The sequence below is a fragment of the Balaenoptera borealis genome, assembly GCF_965194805.1.
Source record: "Balaenoptera borealis genome assembly, chromosome: 2".
NCBI lineage: Eukaryota > Metazoa > Chordata > Mammalia > Artiodactyla > Balaenopteridae > Balaenoptera > Balaenoptera borealis.
Window position 1 is genome coordinate 60,420,195 of NC_138867.1, and position 26,156 is coordinate 60,446,350.

The 26,156-nt window shown below is 38.2% G+C and overlaps 2 protein-coding genes and 1 long non-coding RNA gene across 14 annotated transcripts in view; 2 read left to right on the top strand and 1 right to left on the bottom strand.

The window, feature by feature from the left end:
• The window catches only part of HEXB (hexosaminidase subunit beta), a 39,627-nt gene extending 24,722 nt beyond the window's left edge, over positions 1 to 14,905 (top strand). The window contains exons 6-14 of one of the 2 annotated variants that reach the window (XM_082377453.1): positions 1,173 to 1,274; positions 3,262 to 3,391; positions 4,785 to 4,965; positions 5,532 to 5,618; positions 6,891 to 6,963; positions 7,757 to 7,931; positions 8,820 to 8,910; positions 9,063 to 9,167; positions 13,097 to 14,905. In XM_082377453.1, coding sequence (XP_082233579.1) covers positions 1,173 to 1,274; positions 3,262 to 3,391; positions 4,785 to 4,965; positions 5,532 to 5,618; positions 6,891 to 6,963; positions 7,757 to 7,931; positions 8,820 to 8,910; positions 9,063 to 9,167; positions 13,097 to 13,172 — 1,020 coding nt within the window. In that variant the 3' untranslated portion in view covers positions 13,173 to 14,905. Of the gene's footprint in view, positions 1 to 1,172; positions 1,275 to 3,261; positions 3,392 to 4,784; positions 4,966 to 5,531; positions 5,619 to 6,890; positions 6,964 to 7,756; positions 7,932 to 8,819; positions 8,911 to 9,062; positions 9,168 to 9,541; positions 9,706 to 13,096 lie in introns of those variants that run through there. The other variant, XM_082377454.1, reaches the window with a different exon arrangement.
• LOC309622626 overlaps positions 1 to 26,156 on the top strand; it is a 169,232-nt gene that overhangs the window by 51,519 nt on the left and 91,557 nt on the right. The gene's annotated exons all lie outside the window — the stretch shown is intronic.
• Positions 3,542 to 26,156, bottom strand: part of GFM2 (GTP dependent ribosome recycling factor mitochondrial 2) — a 53,572-nt gene continuing 30,957 nt past the window's right edge. For 9 of the 11 annotated variants that reach the window (XM_082376534.1, XM_082376539.1, XM_082376538.1 and 6 more), the window contains 6 exons: positions 25,943 to 26,019; positions 23,567 to 23,705; positions 16,461 to 16,640; positions 14,932 to 15,047; positions 10,630 to 10,812; positions 9,701 to 10,182 (listed from right to left, as the gene is read on the bottom strand). In XM_082376534.1, coding sequence (XP_082232660.1) covers positions 10,054 to 10,182; positions 10,630 to 10,812; positions 14,932 to 15,047; positions 16,461 to 16,640; positions 23,567 to 23,705; positions 25,943 to 26,019 — 824 coding nt within the window. In that variant the 3' untranslated portion in view covers positions 9,701 to 10,053. Of the gene's footprint in view, positions 3,572 to 9,700; positions 10,183 to 10,235; positions 10,421 to 10,629; positions 10,813 to 14,931; positions 15,048 to 16,460; positions 16,641 to 23,566; positions 23,706 to 25,942; positions 26,020 to 26,156 lie in introns of those variants that run through there. The other 2 variants (XM_082376537.1, XM_082376536.1) reach the window with 2 other exon arrangements.

Consider the following 26,156-nt stretch of genomic DNA (forward strand, 5'->3'; position numbering starts at 1 on the left):
AATCTCTCCCCTTATCATTTTTCATCTTCTTCATATAGTCTTTTATATTTTAGATACATATTGTTTATTCCTCCAGAGTGTACATAAAATCAATGTCAATTTCCCCCCAAATTTGAGAATTTTAATTAGAATTGTACTGTGTTTGTACTGAATTTCTTTCATCTGTAAGGAAAGGTTGGCACTCAAATCTCAGAATTGTGGGAATTGTAAGTCCCATTTTTCCTCTGCTGCATTCCCAAACACAGTAGTAGTGGTAGCCAAGAACTATTTTCCCTTCTTGGCTAACCCTAAATACTTACTGGAAATTTATAAGCTTGCTCCCTTCCCATAGGGCAAAGTTATAGCTTACTGTTTATAATAAATAAGAATTCTGTATAGGCTTTTTGAAAAGCAACATGCCATGTAAAGAATATAAGATAAGGAATTTATACTTCTTCACATCCTTCCCTTGTTGAAAAAGTAAATTTTAAAAGGAAACAGACACATTGGAAACAATCCTGGATGCAGATAAGTAAATTGGATTGTATAATATATCTGTGGTATGTAATTTTTTTTTCCTTCTCTCTCCCCACTGCGTTTGTTCTCTTTATCTGTGAATCTGCTTCCTTTTTTGTTATATTCACTAGTTGTATTTTTTAGATTCCACATATAAGTGATATCATACATATCTTTCTGTCTGACTTACTTTACTTAGCATATGCCCTCCAAGTCCATCCATCTTGTTGCAGACAGCAAAATTTCTTTTTTTATTGCTGAGTAGTATTCCATTGTATATATATATACACCACATCTTTATCCATTCATCTGTTGATGGATACGTAGCTTGCTTCCATATCTTGGCAATTGTAAATAATGCTGCTACGAACATTGGCGTGCATGTATCTTTTCAAATTAGCGTTTTTGTTTTTTTCAGGTATATATACCCAGGAGTGAGTGGGGATTGCTGGGTCATGTGGTAGCTTTATTTTTAGTTTTTTGAGAAACCTCCAAACTGTTTTCCACAGTGGCTGCACCAATTTATACTCCCACTAACAGTGTACAAGGGTTCCCTTTTCTCCACACCCTTGCCGACATTTGTTGTGTTCTTTTTGATGATAGCCATTCTGACAGTGTGAGCTGATAATCTCATTGTGGTTTTAAGGTATATAAATTTTTAACATGTTTGCTTGCAGGATGCCATGGCTTTTAATAAGTTTAATGTTCTCCACTGGCACATAGTAGATGACCAGTCTTTCCCTTATCAGAGTGTCACTTTTCCTGGATTAAGCAAAAATGTGAGTAATTCATGTTATTGTTGGTATACAAAAAAAAAATTTTGGTATAGTTTCATTAGAAGTTTGCAGCTTAAATGTTTCTTCTTATGGATAGAATTGAAGTGTAAAAGTTAGATATTTGGGGGACCTCCCTGGCGGTCCAGTGGTTAAGACTCCATGCTTCCACTGCAGTGGGAGTGGGTTAGATCCCTGGTCAGTGCGGCCAAAAAAAAAAAAAAAAAAGAAGAAGATACTTGTGGTTTTAAATGTTTTTAATAGGCTGCGGCTGAGCATTTTAGATCCACAAAACTGTTGTGGTTTTGTAATTGTTATGTTATCATAAATGTAAACAATCTCTAGGGGCTATACAAATAAAAATTTTAAAACTTTAATGAATGTAGGAGACCTGAAGCATTCGTGATTAACATAAGGTTAAGTAATTATATTTACCAAGTAGTCCAACTGTATATTTGTTTTAAACAGAATTGTTTTGAATTCTATAAATGACAACTTCTTTTCTCTCTGAAAAGCTATATGAAGCAGAGAATCTTACAGATAATGGCTCCTTCTTGGAAAATAATGGTGGTCTTAGGAGTGTTCAGATTCACTGTATTATAGACCAGTGAAGCTGGGAGTGAGCCTCGATACCATCTAGTTGAATCCCCCTCTAGTACAAGGCCAGTCACTGACAGCCAAGAGAAGCTGTATGTCTCATCCGAAGTTGTAGTTAGGAAGAGGCAGAGCCAAGACCCTAAATTTTGTCCTCTGGCCACAATTCCAAAACTTTCTCCAAGGTTTTGATGTAGTTTGGGTTGAAATCCTAGCAGCACTCCTATTGTTGTTTGCTTTTAATAAATGGAAAACTTCAAACATATACAGAAGTAGAATTTAATGAATTCCCATTTCCTTATCAGTCAGCCTCAGTAATCAGGTAATGGCCAGTCTTGTATCACCTATACCCCCTCCATTATTTTGAAGGTAATCCCAGACATCATATCTTATTGGTAAAAAGGCCTGTTTAAAAAGTTATAGTTCGTTATCACAGCTAAAAAAATAGCAATAATCCAGATAGCCAGTCATTATTCATGTTTCCCCAAGTGCCTTTTTCTTTTTTAAAAAAATTTGCATTCGGATGCAAATAAGGTCCATACATTGTGGTCAGTTAATACGTCTGTTCTCTTTTATATATAGCTGCCCATCCCTGCCCATCTCTTTTTTTTTTTCTTGTAATTTATTATTTTCATTGAGGAAACTAAGCTCAGTTTGTCCTATAGTTTCCCACAGTCTGGGTTTTGCTGGTTGCATTCCCAGTGTCAATATGTTCTTCTGTCTCCTCTATTTACTGTAAACTGGTGGTTAGATCTAGTCTTGATTCAATACAAATTTGATGTTGAAGATGGGGGTAGGGCAAGACTACTTTTTAGAAGTTGAGCATTTATTTATATTTATATATTTATACCTTGAGAAATGTGCCATGGTAACACCTTTAATGGACCTTTAGCTACCACCAATATTGAGTTCTAATTTTTCAAGGACCTATAGTAGGACCAAGGGTAATCTTAAAAAAAACAAACAAAAAAAACACAGGTCACTTATCAGAGCATCTCGGGGAATTTTTAAAGCTGACAGTAATTAAAGTGACTTTGAAAGACAACAGCTATGCTCTGTAATAATGTGTGAATTTTGATTCTAAAACTGACAAGGGCAATGTATTCAGAATTTTCACTTCGGAGTCAAACATTTCTGTTTTGTCGTACAGTTACATGAGGTTGAAACAGCCTGACGGTAGACAGACGTTGCTGAAACGAGGTGCTGGTAGAGATAGACAGTCCTATCAGTAAATCTGGAATTAACCTAAAGTGTGCTGAGAGCTTATTGATAAGATACAGTAAACAATCACATAAGACTATTTTATACTTTGTAGTACTTGAAAAATCTGCCAGCAGATACTGAAGTACAAACAGAACTGTAAACAGTTCATACATTTTAAGAAATATGGCTTTTACAGGGAAGCTATTCTTCGTCTCATGTTTATACTCCAAACGATGTCCGTATGGTGATTGAATATGCCCGATTACGAGGGATTCGGGTCGTGCCAGAATTTGATAGCCCTGGACATACGCAGTCTTGGGGAGAAGGTAAGGAGCGTGTTTTATGAGTTGCAGAAAATGAACATTTGAGGTCTTACATCTCATGACTTCGTGTTTGCTCATTTTGTTCTTACTTGTGATTTGCACAAAGGTTGTGCAAACTATTGATAGTTGTAATTCAGTAACTATTATGTGTCTATTGTGAGCAAGTCACTATCTAGGCATTGCCTAAAGTATAAACACAAGGGATAAAGGAAAACAAGAAATGATTACAACAAGTAGAATGCATAAGTGAATTAAACATTACATGAATGAAGTAACACTTAAAATGCTTTTGAGAGATCAAAGAATATATTCGTGTTTCTGGTAGAGGGAATAACAGGAAAGGCAATTTAGCTGGAGTACAGTGCAGCAGAGAGTAGTTGTACTGTCGGGTGCTTAAGAACTGGCTCTGGAGCTAGATTGCCTGGATTTGAATCCTGCTTCTGGCGTTTATAAACTGAGTGACCTTGGGCCAGTCAGAACATCTCATCCTCAGTTTTCCCATCTCTAAAATGGGAGTATTAGCAGTAGCTATCATGTAAATTTTTTTTTGAAGATTAAAGAATGAATGTAAAGCACATAGCACCACACCTAGCATTTATAATTGTGCAATAAGTATTATTAGAATAGACATGGAGTACAGTGGGAAATGAGTCTGAAAAAGTAGTGTAGAGGGCCTTGGGTGAGGAATGTGGGATTCATCAGGACACATGGAAGCCAGTGAAAGTTACAGAGTAGAAGAGTGACATGATGGGAGCCACACTTCAGGGAATCCTATGTGAAAGTGACAGATTGGAAGGGGGAGGAGATTGAAGGTCCTAGACCAGAATGGTGATAGCAGGGATGGAAAATAATATACAGAACTGAGAGACATTCTGGAAATACAACCCATAGAACTTGGCAACTGACTGACTCCAGGAGGAGAGGGACAAGAGACTTAGGAGGATGGTGTCTCGCTTACCAGAATGTGAAAATCAGGAGAAGCTACAGAAGGAGTTTGGGGAAGACAATTTGGTGTTTGTTAGATTATATTTGAAGTGAAGCTAGGATATCTAATTGTGTTCAGCAGGGACTTTGAAATATGGTTTGAAGCTTGAGACAAAAGGATTGGGGCAAGGTTTAGATTTGGGAGTCATTAATATTTGAGGTAATATTTGAAATGGGTAAAATCTCAGAGGCTGATGGAAAGGGAAACAAAAGAGGTACAGGGATAGTATTCAGGAAACAATTCTTCTTATTTGGAAGAAATTATCATAGTAACTCTTAGTAAACACATTTATCTTTTTCTGTATAAAATCTCTTTTGGCTTCAACAAAATAAAGTAATATAATCATGTGCAAAGCCGTGTCTTTGTGACTGAAATACTCCTTTAGAAAAGATTCTCCATGTTTCCTTCCAGGCCAGAAAGACCTCCTGACTCCATGTTATAATGGAAAAGAGCCATCTGGGGCTTTTGGACCTATAAACCCTATTTGGAATACAACTTACAGCTTCCTGTCTAAATTGTTCAAAGAAATTAGTACCGTGTTTCCGGATGAATTCATTCATTTGGGAGGAGATGAAGTAGATTTTGATTGTTGGTATGAAAATATGTTAAATCCCCCCTATTTCTAAAAACTGTTGCATTTGAAGTAGGTGTAGAGGTCTCCACATGAAAAGGGAAGATTTGGGGTAACATCTCTGTACGGTTTTAACTTGGCAACCCAACTCGTGAGATGGTGGATTTCTGTAGAATGTACATATGGGTGGTATGACAAAGTAAAAGCTTTTAGGGAGGAGAATTAAGATGCAGAAGGAAATGGGAATTTAAAAAAAAAGACTAAAGAGTGAACAAGAATAGCTTTAGTGAAAGAGGGTAATGATTAAGTGGGAGAGATTTTTCAAGTAAAAGTCCTCTTTGCAAATAGCCTCAGACGGAGGAGAGAGGTGGGAGGTTAGGGAAAACCATTTTTATAGGAAATCAGCTTCTAGAAAAAAATTATTTGCAGTGGAAAGCTAAGATAACTCATAATTAAGTTTTTAGGTTTATTTTACTCTACAAAATTTAATAGTTTTACATGTGTATAAGATGTTAGGGATATATGCTGCTTTAAAAAGATGGGGCATATTGAACTTTTAATGAAATTTTGATCACTTTTTATTTAAGGGCATCCAATCCAGAAATCCAGGATTTCATGAGGGACAAAGGCTTTGGCAGAAATTTTAAGAAACTAGAATCCTTCTATATGCAAGCGTAAGTTACTTTAAAGCCTACTTCTGTTTTTATTTCATCAATGCCTTTTGTAAAAGCTTAAGCTGTTATTTAGTACTATATTTTTCATTTTCTCTCCACTCCTTGCCAAAGTGTAGATGTTATATTCTTTGTTACACAAAGTATAGATGAAAAATCATAAAGGAGGGAGCAATAGCCACTATTTTCTTTAAATCAATAACATGGTGACTCTGATCCTTTTGCAGTAACTGTTGAAACACAGGGTAACAGTCATCTGTTCTAAGAACTCAGCTCAGAGCCCTGGCTGCCCTGCGAAGTCTTCGTCACCATCCATCCTCTGGAATTCAGTCCCTTTTGTCAACGCTGGAGCATTTCTTTTACTTTATACCTGTGCTGTCTCGTATGGTAGCCACAGCCACATGTGGCTGTTCGTATTTAAATTAGAATTGAAGAAAATTAAAAATTCAGTTCCTCGGTCACACTAGCCACATTTCAGGTGTTGAACAGCTAGATGAGGCTGGTGGCTACCATACTGGAAAGTGCATATATAGAACATTTCCATCACTGCGTAAAGTTCTAGTAGACGGTGCTGCTCTATGCTAGGGAGCAGTAAACTTGTTCTCTGAAGGGCCAGACAGTAAATATGGGAGACTTCGTGGGGCACATATGGTTGCATACTTTTTTTTTTTGCATACTCTTATTTTTTAAACAATGCTTTACAAATGTAAAAAACCATTCTCAGCTCAAGAGCCATACAAAAACAGGCTGCAGGCTATAGCTTGCCAACTCCTGCACTGAGCAAGCCCAGATTCTAGCCTTTTCCTGTTCAGCTTTCTGTGTGATACAGTCTAATTTTTTTAGCCTGCAGAGCACCTGCCATTGTCTGAACATCAGGAAATATTTGTGAATTGATTGTCAACACTGTTGGAAGTTATTTAGGTGATGTCACAGGCTAGTTTTTAGTTTCCTTTATTCTAAGATACCCATGAAATTACAAAGATTGCTGTTTATACACTTCCCTTTGAGTTGCCCCATCTTCCTATCTTTGGGGTATGCTTAGCTCGTTCATTCTGCAATTGACTTGAACCCCTCTGCTGTGTCAGGTTCTGAGCCACGTGCTAGAAAGAAGGAACCACATGGGTCGCCACCCAGCTTTAGCTAGTTCTGCTGTAAAGCTGTGCTATACTGAGAGGCACCTCTCAGTGTTGGAGTTCTTGGGATAAAAATGTGCATTCTTTACACATATTGGTCAGCTTGTGATCTAAAATAACTTTGTAATTTTTTCAATGGTAGGGTTTTGGATATGATTTCAGCCATAAACAAGAACTCCATAGTCTGGCAAGAAGTTTTTGATGATGCAAGCAAGGTGAGAAGTATTAAGACTGCATTTGGTTTTGATAATATGAGAGACTTAATACTTTAATACTTCCTTGGATGGAAGGAACCCCAATGAAGCTTCCCTGTAATGCTGGGGAAATGAGCTTACCTTTCCATTTGAGCTGTAACACTGAGACCAGTGATAATGGTATTGATCTGATTTCTTCCATTTACTTCATTCTTCAGCGCCACCTCCTCCTCATCTCTCCCATCTCCCCTCCTCCCCCACCATCTCATTTTTAATCACAAATTGAAGTACTTTGAAGACCGTTCCTTTTTCCAGAAGGGCAGAACAAACATAAATAAGTCTTTACTGCTGTTAAGATAGTTTTAAGTAAAATTGTCAATGTACACTTTTTATTTTAAATGGCATTTCTCTCTGACATACTCAGAATTCTTTATTTTCCTTTGGGGGCAACTGAGAATTTGCAAGTCCAGCTACTAGTATTATCTTTCCAGAAGGGGTTGGTGGCATCCTCAGAGTTCCAAAGTAAGTACAATAGTGTGGTAGAAATGGGATGAAAACCTTTAATTCATTACACCTATATGGTATCATATGTAGACAAAGGTTAAATATCCAACCTTAAGGTTGATGAAACTTCTAAGTCCCTACAACAAATAGCATTTGATATTAATTCTAAAGAGAAAGGGAAAAAAGGAAATGCTGCTTTTTTCAAGGATCTTAAAAGTTATTTTCTTAGCTACAATGCCTCGGACTTGTAATTTCATCTACTGTAGTTGCGAGACCTAATAATATATATTGTGATTTGTGACTTTAATAGCTCATGCCAGGCACAGTAATTCAAGTGTGGAAAGTGGAGGACTATACTCAGGAACAAAGTAAAGTTACAGAAGCTGGCTTCCCTGTGATCCTTTCTGCTCCTTGGTACTTAGACTGGATCAGTTATGGACAAGACTGGAAACGATACTATGCCGTGGACCCTCTTAGTTTTGAGGGTAAGTGAAGCAACCATCATTACTTGATTTGTTAGGTTTTTTTCCCTACCCTCCCTCCAGGGAATCCTTACCTAGGTAGCATCTACCAACTATCCTCCCTTTTATGTTTGACCCTTGATTTTGTTTGTGTGTACTTAAACAGACCAACTACAATATCATTTTAAACTCTGTGAAAGAAACCACATTCTTCCCTAAATGAAAGAACTTCAAAAGTAGATTCCCTTAGATTTTTTCTCTCCATTTTCACTGATAAGACTTATCACTATGCATTTAAAGATGCCTGACTGCATTAACCTTGTATCTCCTACTCTGAGCTGCCTCTCCAATGCAAGACACCTAAGCAGGGATCCCGTCCTGTTCAGTGGCTTCCGTGTTCTGAGGAGGAGGCATCCTTGGGGGGGGGTGGTCATGTCTGAGTGGTGGGGCTCCAGACTCTCAAACCCCCTTCATTAAGAACAGTTCTCCCTTGTCCAGTTTTGTACACCAGACTTTAATATAAAATTTCCTTTGAGGAAAAGTATTTTGCTGTTTAAAAGAGTTTCAAAACTGTAGGTCTATTAGGAATTGACATAACTGTTTCTCTAAAAAGCATTTTCTGAGAATCAAAAAGTCGTAATTACTATAGATAGTCTCTTTAATAAAATGGTATCTTTACTACCAGACTGCCACATTAGTTAACATATGCTAACAAGTACTATGTGAACCATGGGGTCAGCCGTGGCAGTAAAAGTTGGCCACCTTTTTTTGTGCCACAGCCATGAACATCTCCCAACGTCCTGCTTAACAGGAGAGAAATGTTGCCCTAAGATAACAATAGAAATCAGCATTGCCTCTGTATATAGGCCTCAAGTTGCAACTACCTAACTTACATCAATGATTTTAATCTAGGTTCTCAGGAACAGAAAAAACTTGTCATTGGTGGAGAAGCTTGTCTATGGGGAGAGTATGTGGATGCAACTAACCTTACTCCAAGATTATGGTATGGAATTTAAGTGATAACATTTGAATTAAGGTGCCTGAGTTTTCCTACTTCACCCAAGTAGGAAACCACTAGGAACTTCCCCAAGCATGTGGTTTGCTTATTTAAGAAAACAGAAAACTACATTGGGGCACATGTGGTTTAAATTTTAGGCCTCGGGCAAGTGCTGTTGGTGAGAGACTCTGGAGTCACAAAGACGTCAGAAGCCTAGAGGATGCCTACAGGAGACTAACAATTCACCGCTGCAGAATGCTCAGGTAAGACAGACTTATTTTTCAAGCTAGGATACTATTAAGTACACGGTGGGCTTTAACCTTATTTAGTGTTAGATGGCTTATTGGGGTTTTTTTCCTCTATAAATAGAAATGTATGTCACCTAAGAGGCTGTGATTTAATTAGGAGAAATTGGGAACTATTTCCAGTACCTATAAGGAGAAGATATGCTTGGACTTTAAACTGTTTTATAGATATATTAAATTTTGCTGTAACTTAGAACTCCATTATGAATCTCTTTTTTCAATAATTAGTGGTATGGTTTAGTGATTCTGATTTGAGCTATTAAGTTCCTTAAGATGGAGATGAGTTATATCAATCTAAAACATCTTTTGTTTGTACTTTACCTGTCCTACAGACGAGGAATAGCTGCAGAACCTGTCTTTACTGGATACTGTGACCACGAGGACAGAATGTAAAAATGAGCTGAAACAAAAGAAAAATAGGGGAAAATGCCCACAATCATCTGTACCACGATCAGCTTGATTTTAAAAATCATGTTTTTGAATAAAAATCATGTTTTTGAATAAAATCTCTTTATTGATTGAATCTCCATCTTATTATACATTATACATAGAAGACTGACATCTTTCCTGTGAGAGAAGCTTAAAATCAGCCAACCAAAAACCTCGTGGTATCTATCAATCACTCAGTATATTCCAAAAGACTGAATCTTGACTACCGGCAGTAATAACTTCCTAGATACACAATACAGTTCAGGTACATTAACCTTCAACATCAAAGCACGTTTCTCATTCTATAAAATAGAATGGGCAGCACCAGTGCCACTGTCTGTTTCAAGTTCTACCTTTTCAGTTGTTCTTACTGAAAATGAAGTAGGTAGGTACTCCTGAGTTTCTCTCCGAGGACTTAGGACAAGCCACTTCTCTGGCTGAGCAGTGTACTTTGGTCTTGAGGATTCATGGCTTGATAATTAGACAGCTCTAAGGCAAAGGTAGCTGAGCCTGATGTTAACGTTCGAAGCACAGTTGAATAACCCTAATTAAAATAATTTTAAGTCAGTTATCTCTGCAAAGTTAAGCCTCAAGTCTCTTCCTGCAGAACCTTTGACCATTATCAGGAAAAATTTTGGTAAGTACTGTGGATGACAGAAAACCAGTAGTGTGGGTATGCTTCAGAAGTATTCCTTGGTCCCAACATTTGGTAAAAAGACTCTGCTGGCACTCAGGTGCCTGTCCTAACAGGAGAGGCTGGTGGGGAGGAGAATGAAACTTGCCTGAAAGCCGGCAAAAGAAGAAGTAAGATAAGTGCTTGGGATGGAAAAATGGTCATTTAGGCTGGTGACACATTTTGGTACAGCACACCTCAACCTCTGTGGAGGAATGGAAAGGGACACCCCGACACCCCCCCCCCCATGCTGCCATAATCCCCTAGATTTCTCCAGCAATTTACGTAAAAAAGTACATTTAGTCACAAAGTACCTACCATAATTTCTGCTAAGGGAACAAATCCAATAATAACTTTGTTGTCCTGACGAGTCTGGATTTCCTGAATGTTCCCTCTTCTTTGTGCCAGATCTGCTAGGACAGGACTGAGGTAATCTCTAGTCACTGTAACCTCAAGATTCATCAGGGGCTCCAAAATTTGCTTATCAGCTTTCTTCAGAGCCTAAAGAAATTAAAGAATATTAACTCTTCTTCCTTAAACTGCAGATCAAATTTCTTTTATGAAGGGAAGATTCATAAAAACTTAAATACTGTCCATACTCTTAGCCTAGAGCCTCTAGCAAAAAGACATAAGCCTGCTTTAACACTCTTTATAAGAAGTCCAAAACTTCAATATTTGCTTGTACATGCATGACAGTAGTCTGAGACCTCCTGTATGGTGTGTTGCAAGGGGATGCTTGGTAAAGTCTCATCATGTAGAGTACCTGTGAACATGTGCCCAGAGACAGAGGGAAAGAAAACGGTTTTCCCCCTTCAAAGACTTATTTCTTCATATTTAAACCTCTTCTCTTGTTTTCGATACCTGTAGTTATAGCCCATGCTACAAGTCAGGGCAATCAAGGAGGGAAACAAAGGAGAGAGCTAAAAACACAGTAAGTTAGTAGAAACACATTCTCTATTTGAAACAGACTGAAATCTAAAATTCTGAACAGATAACAAAGGCCAAGAAGAACAAGCACATGGAAAGGAAAGAGCATGGAAACTATAAAAAGCTAAAACAGCATAGGGCAGATAGGAAGTGGACGAAAACCGGGGAAGTAGCAGAGGCATAAAGACCTGGGGTCCTAGTCAGACGCTGTCTTTAGAGCATCACTCCATCAGGCAAATTGGTAAACAGATTTTGGAGGGCGTTTGCGAGCACCATAACTACTGATGGGTTTGATTTTAAAAGCTAACTTACTTCTCCAGCCTGCCAGAGTTAAAAAATAACAAAACAATTTCCTATAAATTCTAAGCCTCTGTTTGGTTGTCAGGTGGGATGCAATAAACTTAGATTTAGCAGCAGAAACCAGATAAAAGAGCTAGGGCTCTGGAATGTACCCCTCACCTTTATTTGGCTATGGCTGATCATCTCTCTCTGCTCACCTGCCACCACTCACTCAGGACCAGGCGGTATCTTCGCCTACATTGTCAAGTAATGCTCTTCTGTCCCCGATACCTCACCACCTCCTCCCTCCCCCCCACCCCTGCCTCCTACCTTCACGATCATGAAAAATGGCCAGCAGTATATTCTCCTTATCACAGAAATTTCAAAAAACATAGCACGCATATATAGTAAAAACATAATCTCAGTTTTTCACAGATTAAGCCTTTGAAATCACTATCAACTGAAACAACTCAACTATAGAAAAATAGTCCTTGAATGAAAACATTACTAAAAAATAATGACAGTCAACAGCAAACAACTAAATATATCCTCTGTATTTCTGCAATTCTTACCAAAAGCTTTGTGCCACTTCACGCAATGTCTTTTAGAACAACATAATGGAGTGGGAAAAGGTTAAAAATTAAAGAGAAAAAATGCTACAACTAAGGAAAGGACTGAGTTCTGTGTAACTGAACAGGAAGTACTGTGCTTGTGGGTCTGTCCTTAGTCCTCTTTTCTTTTCAAAGCCTTTTCCTTGGCAACATTGCCTAGTTACAGAGCATCAAGAACAGCCTCTACATAGCTTCCTCAAAAATTCTAAACTTTACCCAAGCCACGGTCTGAGTGCTTCAGCCTTGTACTCCACTGGTCTGCTCTGCGATAGTGTCTAAATATCTTATAGCAACCCAATATGCCCCAAACGGAACTCATCATTTTCTTTTCCAAACACTCCTGTCTGCTCTTTCCTCTTTCTGCTGATGGCATCACTACTCTTCAGTTCACCAGGACATGCATCTTTGATTTCCCTTTTTCCACAAGTAAGCTGTAAGATTTCCACTCCTGTTGCTGGTATCCTGGTTCAGACCTAGTCCATTCCCTGTCCTAGACTCTTTTCCCTACTCCAGTCCCTTCTGTATTCTAATGATTACACTGCTCTCTTCAAAAACTTTAAATTGTTCACCACTGTTCTCAAAACAAATCTCAAACTTCTAGATGTAGTTTTTAAAGGTTTCTCTACAGTCTGACTCTATTTTACTTTTCCAACCCTAATTTCACTACTCCCCTGCCTTCTTTAATCTCCCCTTGTCTGGAATGCTGCCCACTGTGCCCAAATCTTCCAAAACATCACAGCTCAACAATTAATGAAACAATGTACAAGTCCCTGTTGTATTTTGAAATAAAATGCTGACTCAATAGTTAAAGATTGGGAAATGTGAAGATGCAGAAACAAAGAACAGCTGCTGGGCTAGGGAACTGGTAACAATTTAGACTATAATGCTGCCACATGGCAGAATCACCGAACTCCCAGTTCCCTGAAAGGTATAAAGGCCTGACACACATTCCTAAGTTGTTTGTACAGGAAGCAGACCCCTGCCAGAGGAAAACTGCTGACCACAAGCACACAGACCCTAGACTGGTTGAAACCAGAAGGCTGATTGATGATGCTTGAAACTTCACCTTGATGCCAACCAATCCCAGAACTGTCCACGAGCTGATCACGCCCTGCTCCTTGAACACTATAAAACTCCTCATAACCCCTCCAGGGTGGGTCACACAGTCTTGAGGGCATTAGCCCTCTGTGGCTCCCTTTGCCTGGCAAAGCAATAAAAGCTACTCTTTTCTACTTCACCCAAAACTCTGTCTCCGCGTTTCTGTTCGGCACCGGTGAAGAGGCCGAGTTTCGGCAACATAAACTTCTTTCCAAGAACCCTGCCCCAATTCCCCAAGTCTCAGCTTTTATGGATCTCAGTCCATTCTATCTAATATTCTGGCTATTTGGCTATTTATTTCCCTTCTAAATCATAAGCTCCTTTAGGTAAAGAAAAACGTATGCATCCTATTTGTGCCCCTCTCAGTGCCCAGTGCACTATAAGCACACCACCAATGGCTCAATAAACATATGAAGCGGCATTCACTTCTCATAGCAGAGAGGAGGAGCGTCCCCACTAGATGAAGTTTGACAAGGGCCAGAGTACTTCCATTAGTAGTATTTAAGGTAATGAATTAAAACAAAAGATTAAGTGTAAGCCCCATAAAGTTAATTCTTCTTCTCTACTATGATCTTAATAAAAAGGCTAACCAAGGCATATTAGATTTTGAAGGACTGGCCCATATACTGGGGCTTGGGGTTAATTTAGAAACATTATATCATCTTTCAGGTTACCATTATTTCAATACTAAAACCAATGTCAGGAGAAACTAAGAATTACTGGAAGGTAAATGTTCTCAACAATTTAATCATGACCACTTTACAGGTAATATTTCTAACATATGCTTAGGCAAACAATATTTAAATAATTTTATTTTTGAAAGTGTAGTGTTTTTTCTTTTTAATCAAAAACTTTTTAAGAAGTATGAATTTGAACTTATATGAAAGAGCCATTAAAGTTCAGCCTTCCTAAGTCAGGGGCTTAGGGTATTTAACTTTATAATTATGGATTCAAATAAGACTACAGAAAATCAGGTCTCAACCACAGTCCAAAACATTAGAAAATGATTATAAAAGCAAGTGTTTTAATGCAAAATCAGTCACCAACAAAACTATAGTATTCCTATACTGAGAAGAATGCGTGGAATCAGCATTGGGCACACTAAGGCCCTGGGGGTTAATCCAGCTCTGGTAGATTACTGGGGCAAGACACTCAGGGACATACCCCCGGGTAACCGCAGAAGACCAGACTGCTTTATGCTCTGAGAAGGAAAAATGCTTATTTGATCTGTTATTCAACAGGACTTATCTGATTTCAATGATCCTTGATTAATCTTATTAGAACAAACATGAACTCCAACATTGGAACCAATATTAGACGTTCAATGTCCTTTAAATTATAATCCATTTTGGGCCAAACTGACCCCAGAGATGTCTTTTACTCAAATCTACCAAGCTTGCCTCTTATGGCTGTGTATCTGGGATGGGGAAAGCAGAGACACCACTTAAAAAAACTTGCCTCTTTGCCAAAATCAGAGGATATTTAATAACTATCTGTGTCAAACAGTAATTTCTTAGATCCTCTTTTGAATAAAACCCTGGTGATTAAGAAATCAAAGGTTCTCCATGATCAAAGCTCTTGACTATAAGGCTCAGGATACAAAGACACAAGGTCAGGCACTGCGAACACAGCTGTCTGTGGACTAGTGGTTCACTACTGTCCGGAGAGTCACCTTAAAGCAAAAAGGATTAGGACACTTCTATACCTTTTGTAGGCATCTTGAGACACAGGCAGAAATCATAGTTGTGGAGGTACCGGGATGAATTACCAATGAATGTAAAGTAATTGCTACATCTTGAATTGGGAATCCAAGCAATGGTCCTAGGTAAGGGAGAAAAGATTTTATTAGGACTCAGTATACAGTGAGGGGGTAAATGAAATGTATAAAGAGATAGGCAGAGAACTTCTAGTTTCCAGTTCTGCATGTAAGGAGCTTTGAAGTCATCACTTTGTTGTAAATAATAAGTAAAAAGCAACAATTCTTATTGAATTGGTAAGAGATGGGAGGGCAAAGGGCAAACCACTGTCCCTAAGACTGGAGAGACAGGTGAGTGCAGGCAGTCACACCTGAACTGTAATTGATGAACTGCCTGAGGCTCGGTGTGGCCAAGTCAGAGTTAAAAACTCCAGGGGGACCCAGTCTTGGGGGTGGAGAGGGGCATAATTTTGTGAGCTCAAGCAGGTTCTCACAGTAAATATCAGAGATTCAGGGGGAGGGGAAAAGAATCCATTCTGAAATACTCCTAGGCACTCTATTCTTAACAAGGCCTGCCCTCAGGGGAAACTAGTTAATTAGAGCAAAACCTGCAGGGATATTATCAGAGACTAACTGACTTGAGGGAAGTACCCAATTCCAGTCTATTCTAGCCATCCTGTCCCACCTAAGGGGGGTGAAAAAAACTGAGAAACACTTGTGCAGCTCAGAATCCAAAGGCACAGGCTGACTAGAAGACTGAGACCTAATCCTGGGATTACAGATGCTTCCCCTCCCCTTTACCTCGCCACCACATTACTAAAGGCCGGTTTATAGCAGTCCCTTACCCAGTACATCACATCTGGCTATCAAGAAAAAATTATGGGATGAATTGGGAGATTGGGATTGACATATATGCACTGATATGTATAAAATAGATAACTAATAAGAACCTGCTATATAAAAATAAATAAATAAAAGGAAAAAAAAGAAAAACTTATAAGGCATATTGAAAGGCAAAAAGCACAATTTGAATTTGAATACAGAGAGCAAGCATCAGAACCAGATGTGGGAGGGACGCTGAATGATCAGACTGAGAATATAAACAACTATGACTAATATGCTAAGGGCTTAATAGGTAAAGTAAAGGGCATGCAAGAACAGATGGGCATGACAGCAGAGAGGCAGAATCCTAAGAAAGAACCAAAAAGAAATGCTTCAGATGAAAAACACTGTAACAGAAAGGAAGAAGCCCACTGATGGTCTTAGATGGGACACAGCTGAGGAAAGAGCCTGAGTTAGAAAATATATCAGTAGAAACCTCCAAAACTGAAAAGCCAAGTGAACAAAAGACTGAAAACAAAACAAAACAATATCCAAGGCTGTGGGACAACTATAAAGGTATGACATATGTGTGATGGGAAAAGATAGGGAGAAAACACCACCAAAGTTAGAAGAGAAGAATGAAACAATTTCTAATATTAGGAGGGATTAAATCGTTGAGTGTGATACTAATGCGTACTCTGATTGGAGTACCTTACCTTGGAGGCACGCACTGTGAAGGCCATTTTCAATGGCCTCTCGTGAGGCCTGCGAAAGGTCTTCGGCAACACTTGCTGCATACTCGATGACTGGCAGAAGAGATGATGTTTCCAGTGATTTTGCTTCCACTTCTACAGTCACAAGATGCCGTCTGTCTCCTAAAGTTCTATCTAAGGTATCTGTAAACAAATCGAATATAGTACCTCAGAGATTTGTTCCAGAAAGATGTCAAGGTACCACAACTGGCAAAATTATAATCAGCAAGTTCAAGGTCTCATGGAAGGTAAAGTGGAAGAAAATATCAACAATGACACTAAATACAGTATAAAAATGTCAGACTAAACAGTTCTACCAAGAAAGCATCTGCTGGGACTTTCCTGGTGGTCCAGTGGTTAAGAATCCACCTTCCAATGCAGAGGATGCGTGTTCGATCCTTGGTTGGGGAACTAAGATCCCACATGCGGTGGGGCAACTAAACCCAAATCCATGTGCTGCAACTACAGAGCCCACACACTCTGGAGCCCGCATGCCACAACGAAATATCCCGGCGTGCCGCAACTAAGACCAGACGCAGCAAAAAATAAATTAATTAATTAAAAAAGAAAGAAAGCATCTGCTTCTGTGTTTACCAACATTAAAAACCTGCTCTGAATCACCTATTAATATTGCTTTAGGACTTCCCTGGTGGCGCCGTGGTTAAGAATCCACATATATACACAATGGAATATTACTCAGCCATAAAAAGAAATGAAATTGAGTTATTTGTAGTGAGGTGGATGGACCTAGAGACTGTCATACAGAGTGAAGTAAGTCAGAAAGAGAAAAACAAATACCGTATGCTAACACATATCTATGGAATCTAAAAAAAAAAAAAGGTTCTGAAGAACCTAGGGGCAGGAGAGGAATAAAGACACAGACATAGAGAATGGACTTGAGGACACAGGGAGGGGGAAGGGTAAGGTGTGACAAAGGGAGAGAGTGGCACAGACATATATACACTACCAAATGTAAAATAGATAGCTAGTAGGAAGCAGCCGCATGGCACAGGGAGATCAGCTCGGTGCTTTGTGACCACCTAGAGGGGTGGGATAGGGAGAGTGGGAGGGAGATGCAAGAGGGAGGAGATATGGGGATACATGTATACATATAGCTGATTCACTTTGTTTTAAAGCAGAAACTAACACGCCATTGTAAAGCAATTATACTCCAATAAAGATGTTAAAAAAAAAAAAGAATCCGCCTGCCAATACAGGGGACACGGGTTCAATCCATAGTCTGGGAAGATCCCACATGCTGTGGAGCACTAAGCCTGTGCGCCACAACTACTGAGCCTGAGCTCTAGAGCCCGTGAACCATAACTACTGAGTCCATGCTCCACAACTACTGAAGCTCTCGCATTCTAGGGCCCACGTGCCTCAACTACTGAGCCCACGTGCTGCAACTACTGAAGCCTGCGCACCTAGAGCCCATGCTCTGCAACAAGAGAAGCCACCGCAATGAGAAGCCTGTGCACCACAACAAAGAGTAGCCCCTGCTTGCCACAACTAGAGAAAGCCCGCATGCAGCAACGAAGACCTAGCGCAGCCAAAAAATTAAAAAAAAAAAAAAAAATTGCTTCAGTGTTAGGGTGTGTTGAGGCAGCTGATCACACAAATTTTGTTATGCAGATTACACTTTTAAACATTTCTTATGTGGCTGATATTCTTCTAAACACAAAATTTTTATTTAAAAGTAAAACAGAGTATAAACGGTTATCTAATGAAAATTAAAAGGCTTTACCCTGCCAACCAACAAACTTAAATTTCATACACTCTTCCAGCAATATTTTATGTATTGGGTTTGGCCAAAAAGTTTGTTTGGGTTTTTCCATAAGCTGGTACGGAAAAACCCAACAAACTTTTTTTTTTTTTTTTAATATTTATTTATTTGGTTGCACTGGGTCTTACTTGTGGCAGGCAGGCTCCTTAGTTGTGGCATGCAAACTCTTAGTTGTGGCACGCACGTTGGATCTAGCTCCCTGACCAGGGATCAAACCTGGGTCCCCTGCATTGGGAGTGCAGAGTCTTATCCACTTCCACCACAGGGAAGTCCCCCGAATGAACTTTTTGGCCAACCCAACATTTAATGTTTACGATTCTTCCCCAAAAACTAGTGATCTATTTGTAAAAATGAAAATAGACTCCCGCATTAGCTAACAACCAATAGCTGTCAGTGAAACCGAGTGAGGCCCTGTGGGGCTCCAAGGCATGGAGGCCCTTTTGTCCCCCATTTCTTGAAGGCAAGACTCCAGCCTCTATGACCTTCCCTTAGTTCCAAAGGGCAGATTCGAACAGTTGCTAATCAAGGGAGGAAGCAGCCAAGAAACCACTTGAGGCAAGATTAAAGGGACCAGAGAAGCTCCTCAAGATTAGGAGACCACCTGAAAACGAGATGAAGGGAGTGCAAGCCTTGTGTACACCATGATGTTGCCAGAGACCCCACCTTTGAACCACTGTTATAAAACCCTCATCAAATCCTCCCAGGTTGGGACACATAGTTTTTCGAGGCAGGAGCCTGCTGTGTCCCCCTTTGCCTGGCAAAGTAATAAGGCTATCCTTTTCTACTTCACCCAAAACTCTGTCTCTGAGATTTGATTTGGCACCAGTATACAGAGGAGTTGAGCTTTCGGCAACATCACCAATCTCCAAGATTTTACTAAGACAAAACTATGCTGTATTTATGTGAGTGACCATGGAACATGGTGACTCATGGCCCAAATTCAAAACTAAGAACTAATTATGCTCTATAATTCCTCTTCATAATTCCTTTTATATTATGAAATATAAAACTTTTATATTATGAAATATTTTATACTTAAAAATACATGCATAACCTAAAAACAAAATGAACATTCATGAAACCTAATACTACTAAAGAAACAGAACATTACCAGTAACCTAGAAGCCTTCTGAAGAAACAACCACTATCATGGTGTTGTATTTAAACATTCATATGGTTTTCTTTTAGAGTTGTATCACAGATGCAGGTATCCCTAAACAATATAGTTTACTTCTGCTTTGTTTTGAATATGTTATTATACTGCATGTATTCAGCAATTTGCTTTTTTCTGCTTCACATCTGTGGGTCATCTGGGCTGACACCTGGTGATGTAGTACATTCTTTTTCACTGTTATATAGTATTCTATTATAGGAACAGAGTACAATTTATCCACTATGTCCATAAATATTTGGATTTTTTTCACCTAAAGTTTTGTTTTATTACAATGCTATTATGAAGGTTCTTGTATCTGTCTCTCAATGTACATGTGTAAGATTTTCTCTAGGGCATATACCTACTAGTGGAACTGCTGAGTAGTAAGGTCTGCACATACTCAACTTCATAAGAAAGTTGCCACACTGTTTTCATAGTGGTTATATAATTTACACTCCCACCAGAAGTTTTTGTAAAACTTTCCATTGCTCAACATCTCACCAACACTTGGCATTGTCAGATTTGCATTTGTGCCAATTTTGTTGGCATAAAATGACATCTTGTCCTTTTAACTTGCATGATCCTAATCATTACTGAGATTGAGAATCTTTTAATATGTTCACGGGCCTTTGGGGTATCCTCTTTTGTGAAATGTCTGTTCAATCTTTTTTGCTCACTTTTCTACTTGGTTGGTTGTCATGTTTTTAATGATCTTTTGAAGTTCTTTATATATTCTGGATACTAATCTGTCAGTTTTATATGAGGCAGATATCTTCTCTCAGCTTTTGGCTTGTCTTTTTGCTTTCTTTATAGTGTATTCGAATAAATTCTTAATTTCAATAATATCTTTAGTAATTTTTTAGTTCATAGTTTCAACCTTATCTGGTTAGTAAAACAATTCTCCTATATTGTCTTCCAAAAATTCGAAGGCTTCCCTTTCATAAAGTTTTGGGGTTTTTCTTTTTTTTCTTTTTTGCATATATTAGCATTTATTCTCTTTATTCTTTTGTGCTCTAAGGGAGATTTCCAACTCTTCTTTCATATTTAGGCTTTTAAATTCACCTAGAATTGACTTTTGTATACAGTATGAGGTAGGAATCTAAATCTTTTTCCATATGAATAATTATCCCAGGCCCCTTTATTGAATATCAGTCCACCCTTTCTCACTGAGCTGCAATATCACTGATGTAAATCCAATTTCCACATAGATATGAGTCTGTTTCTAGGCTTTCTGGTTTGTTCCACTGGTATATTTGTCTATTCTTAGCTTGATTTGTGTCATAATGACTATGGCTTTATAATAAGTATTAACGTCTGATACACTTCTTTGGGTAGAACTGGTATCTTCATGATATTTAGTCTTATCTATGAATAGTATGGTTTTCCATTTAACTTAGGTCTTCTTTAATGTCTGTACCTTTTTATGATTTTCTAGATGTACACAAATGTAATCTGCTCCTCATCAGTGACGTGATCATTAGTGATCTGACTGTCCAGTCAGGGTGTGGTCTGATTGCTGCAGCATCTGGTTACTAGTTTTCACCTTGTAACTAATAAGCAATCTAGAGTGAGACACTCGAAGACCATGCAAATATGCTGCTCAACAATGTACTCAATATTAAGCATTCATCATAATTACAAGATGACAATTTCTTATTCCAGCCCTCCTCCTCAACATCTAACAGTCAGCATTTGGCACTTCAGTGTAAGGAAGAAGAGTCTCTTCTTCTTTTTGATCTATCATCAGTATGGACTCATGAATTCCAATTTTTTCTCAGTGGTCTATGATTATTGTTCGTAATTATTTTGGAGCTCAAATTAACCCAGATTTAGCCAGTGGAGCCTCTTTGGGTTGGTTCCTGTGTCCTTATGACACATCCCCATCATTTTTTTGAGCATTTCCTTTCTTTCTCAGATAACATGATGTTCTGTTGCCTGCTTATTTTGATAGTCTCCTATTTCTTACTTATACTTTCTATCCCCTTTCTTATTTCTTCAAAAATAATACTTATTTTATACTCGGCATATAATTCTAGTATCAGAAGCCTTTGCTGGTCTGCCTGTGATGTTTATTGTTTCTGCTGCCTTTTTTGCTCATTGTGCCTTTGCTCAAGGTTTTATGATTTAAAAAAAAAATTTTTTTTGCAGGGGGGCTTCCCGGGTGGCACAGTGGTTAAGAATCCGCTTGCCAATGCAGGGGACACAGGTTCGAGCCCCTGGTCAGGGAAGATCCCACATGCCGCGGAGCAACTAAGCCCGTGCACCACAACTACTGAGCCCTCAAGCCACAACTACTGAGCCCGTGTGCCACAACTACTGAAGCTCATGCACCTAGAGCCCGTGCTCTGCAACAAAGAGAAGCCATAGCAATGAGAAGCCCGTGCACCGCAACGAAGAGTAGCCCCCACTTGTCGCAACTAGAGAAAGCCCACGCGCAGCAACGAAGACCCAACAGAGCCAAAAATAAATAAATAAATAGGTAAATTTATTTAAAAAAAATTTTTTTAATTGTGAGTTCATATTCCTTTGTGGGATTTTCTTTGAGGCCTGGATTGAGGATACATTTATCTAAAGAGGCCCTACATTTGTTTTCTCCAGGTTCTTTGGTATATTACCAATCCATGAGCACTTTACACTAAATTCTTCTCTGGAGTTTTTCAGGTCACATTGGTTCTATGAATTTAGGCTGAAAATGCTATCAGAAGCCTACAGTTACAAATTCTCAGAAATTTTGCCCCTTTGCCCCACAGTCAGTCAGACAAGTTTCCTTGTCCTCTTCTTTTATGGAGAAGATTTTCCTCATTACTTCCATGAGGATGTGGCCCTCAAGTTCTAGGTTAGACATGACCACAGATTTCTCCAAGATAGCTAGTGGCTTAGGTGCTGGCTTATTTTCCAAGATTCCTGCTCCGGTTTCCTTTTTGGCCTCTGGAAATTTCCATTACATTCTAACCATCTCAGACATTAATTTAAAAGATGTTATTTATATTTTCCCAGAATTTTTGGTTTTTCCAGATATAAAGTCCAGAAAGAGAAATCATCATGTCATTTGCCCCTATATCCTGCTTGTTTAATTTCTCAAGTTTCAATGAAAAATAACCACCTGGCCTTTTTAGAAATTGCTGAGTTGCTTAAAAGTTCCTAGTTATCCTAAACATATCTTTTCTATATTTTTTCACAAACCTGCCCATGTTTCCTCCTTCAGGGGCGATAGGAATGATTGTCATGATCTTTTGTTTAAGGGAACCAAATTGAAATTATCATATGTAGAAAAATCATGAATTCTTACATTTTGGGACAGAAATATAAAAAGTGCACTTTCTTAAGAATACCATCAGCACAGGATTACCATACTTACTAAATAGTGGAAATTATTTTCCACTCTATTTTTGTTTGTTTTTTTCTTTTTAAATTTTAAAGTTTTATGTCTTATTTTATTGAGATATAATTGACATACAGCACTGCAGGAGTTTAAGGTGTACAACATGATTTAAGTTACGTAGATCACGAAATGATCACCACAGAAAGTTTAGTGAACATCCATCATCTCATATAGGCACAACGTTAAAGAAATAGAAAAAAAATTTTTTCCTTGTGATGAGAACTCTTAGGATTTACTCTCTTAACTTCCATTTATAACGTACAGCAGTATTAATTATCTTTATCATGTCATATATCATATCACTAGTACTTATTTATCTTATAACTGGAAGTTTGTACCCTTTGACTACCTTCATCTAATTCTACCTTCCCCACCTCCCATTTCCACTCACTTTATAGAGTAAAATTGACACACCAAGTTCAAACTGTTATACTCCTGCTGGTAGTGAGGACTGGGATGAGCTGTCTACTTCAATGGCCGATCCCACTGCACACTTGCTTGGTGAGTGGCTCAGCCAATATACGTAATAAATGAGTTGTAATGAAATAGAGCTGTGTCTAAAACAAACAAATGCTAAAGAACAAGAAAACACACACATAAAACCTGTCCCCACTGATGGAAGACACTAGTGACTATGAACCCTGCCTTATGCAACTGAACTAAGAGATTCAGAAAACAGGTCCTGGAGAAAAAGAGAGCAACAGAACCAGCGAATTCTAAATGTTGTGAATTCTAAATGTTGTATTTTTTACCTGTGGCACGAACTGAATTTAGGATGGTCTCTCGGTATGCCACCTGGAGGGGCCCTAGATAGGTTTCCAGTCCATATTCCCTCTTGATTCGGTCATGAATTATCTCAATATGTAACTCCCCCATGCCACAAAGGATAGTCTGGTTAAAAGAGGAAGAAAACAAAGATCAAGGAAAAAATTAAGTTTATCACAAAATGCTAATAAAGGTATATCAATATATTTTTTCATTACTCACAAAATGAATTTCTGTAATTTTTTTTGGATCCTACATCAAAACACTGCTTTTAACTTTTCTGATTGAAATAAAAAATCAATTAAAAGTGAATCACTAGGCCAATCTCTTATTCTTTGATAGTTGAATTATCAGCTGGGTAAGTGGCATCTAACTCGAACTATACTTCCCAACCACAAAGGTAAGTTCTAGCCAGTGAAATATAAGCATAAATGATGTTGGTAACTTCTGGGTTATGTCTTTAAGGGTAAATAAAGCCCTTCTCTTAATGAAGATATAGACAACTGTCTTGAAATGTGAATGAGGGCAACATCTTGTGAATGGGGGGAATAAGCCCTCCCCCAAACACTCCCAACCACATGGCTATTTCCCAACCATCCTGAGCACCTTACAGTTTTGTGGGCAGTTGAAACTTCCAAAGTAGCTTGGAACTTTACGTGACAGAGAAATTGACTTTTATCTTCTTTGAACCAATGTTATTTTGGGTCCTTGTCAGCCAAATTTGCATCAAAACCAATCAAAACATGTTTTTGTTTTTAGAAAGCAACAATGGTTTTTCCTGAAGAAGATCTTTGTGTATGAGAGAATATAGTGCAAGGAATCCACATTTGCCCCATTTTATTCATATACCATCTGTGTAGTGAGGCATTAACTTTACCCTAAAGAGAGACCTGGCCCTTGCCTTCAGCTACTAGGAAGTTATCTCTAGGCCAAGATGCTGCCTGGTAGAAGTGTCTTTGCTTGTCTGGGGCCTTTGTCCACCAGATAGTCTAACAATGTGATTTATGATGCAGCTTTGGAATAGCTGTACCCATTTACAACCTAGAGAGTAAAGGTAGTAGCCCAAACCTACAGGAGGCACTAGAGATTAAATGTCAACTACATAGACAGTATGTGATTATGCGCTAATAAAAACTCTGGGCACGGAAGGCATGGGTGAGCTTCCCTGACTGACAATACTCTATGCCAGGAGGATGAAGAAAAGCCTTGCATTTAGAACCCTCCCAGACTTTGCCCTAGGTGTCTCTTCCTTTGGCTGGTTCTGATTTGTTTCCTCTCACTATAATAAAACTGTAATTGTAAGGAACAACAACAAAAAACTATTTGGTATATGACTGCTATACTTTAATATAAAGTTAAAGAAGTAATTATTCGGAAAAAAGTAAGTTGTAGAGTAATACAAATAGAATGACTTCTTATATACCTGTACATATATATTTGGAAACATAAATACTGTGTTCTATAACATTGCACAGCAGAAAAATGGATGTTTGGAAAAGTGTGAAAGGCTATTCACCAAGTTTTCACAGTGATTACCTATGTAGTAATAGGATAGAGAGACTGAAAGGGAGACTATAATTCTTTACTTTGTACACTTGAATGTTATTTGCTATTTAAAAAAATATATGTACTGGCATTTTTTAAATAAAAAGTTTCTGTTTTAATTGCTGTTGTAGCCTTCAGAATCAATTAAACTAAATTGCTACCTCATTTAGCTGGCATTTGGGAAAATAAAGTACTCCATATTTTTCAGATTAACTAAATCAATTTATCCTTTTTAAAGGCAAATTTATAATTTTTTTAAGGAAATTTTTCTAGAATTTTATATAAACTCTACCCTGCCTCCCTAAAAAGAAGATGCAGAATGAATATGTGTTCTTCTACTGTACTATATAACATACAGCACAGTCCTGTACCAACTTTAGGGCTCTATTTCCTCCCACATTGTTAGGCTGTAATCTAGCACTTCTCACCCATTTTAGGTGTGTTATCATCTTTAAAAGTATACCTTTGAATCTTCCCTTTAGAAAGCTGCTTCTCTAAGTTTTAGCATAAGAGGCTCAAGGTTTTGTCTTGGGGCTGAACCTTATTTCAAAATTTCACAAAAGGCTGTCTTCTGGAAGGTAGAAATGTTGGAAAGTAGTTTATATAAGTAAGGTATAATCATACTGAGGAAGCAGAATTTAGCTTGACAGTCAAAATATAATCAGCAATTTATATTATGAGAGAACCAAAAAAGAAGACTTTTTCTTTCAGGGGTAGAGACCAATCAATGTTTTGGATATATGCACTTAACCACTCTCTCTCACACACACAAATGTTTTTATTGAAAGATTCTGGGGATTAAATAATAATATGCGTACTTGTCCAGAGTCAGGATCTAGCTTCACTTTCAAACTGGGATCTTCACGCTGAAGGCATTTCAATGCATGATCCAAATCTAGAGGATAAACAATAACTGTTATCTTTATGTTTCATTTTTTTAGATAAGGTACTATACATTCTAGTAGGAAAATAGACGAACAAGCAAATTTTGAAAAAGAAAATTTCAAACAGCCAGAAATGTTCTGTAGAGAA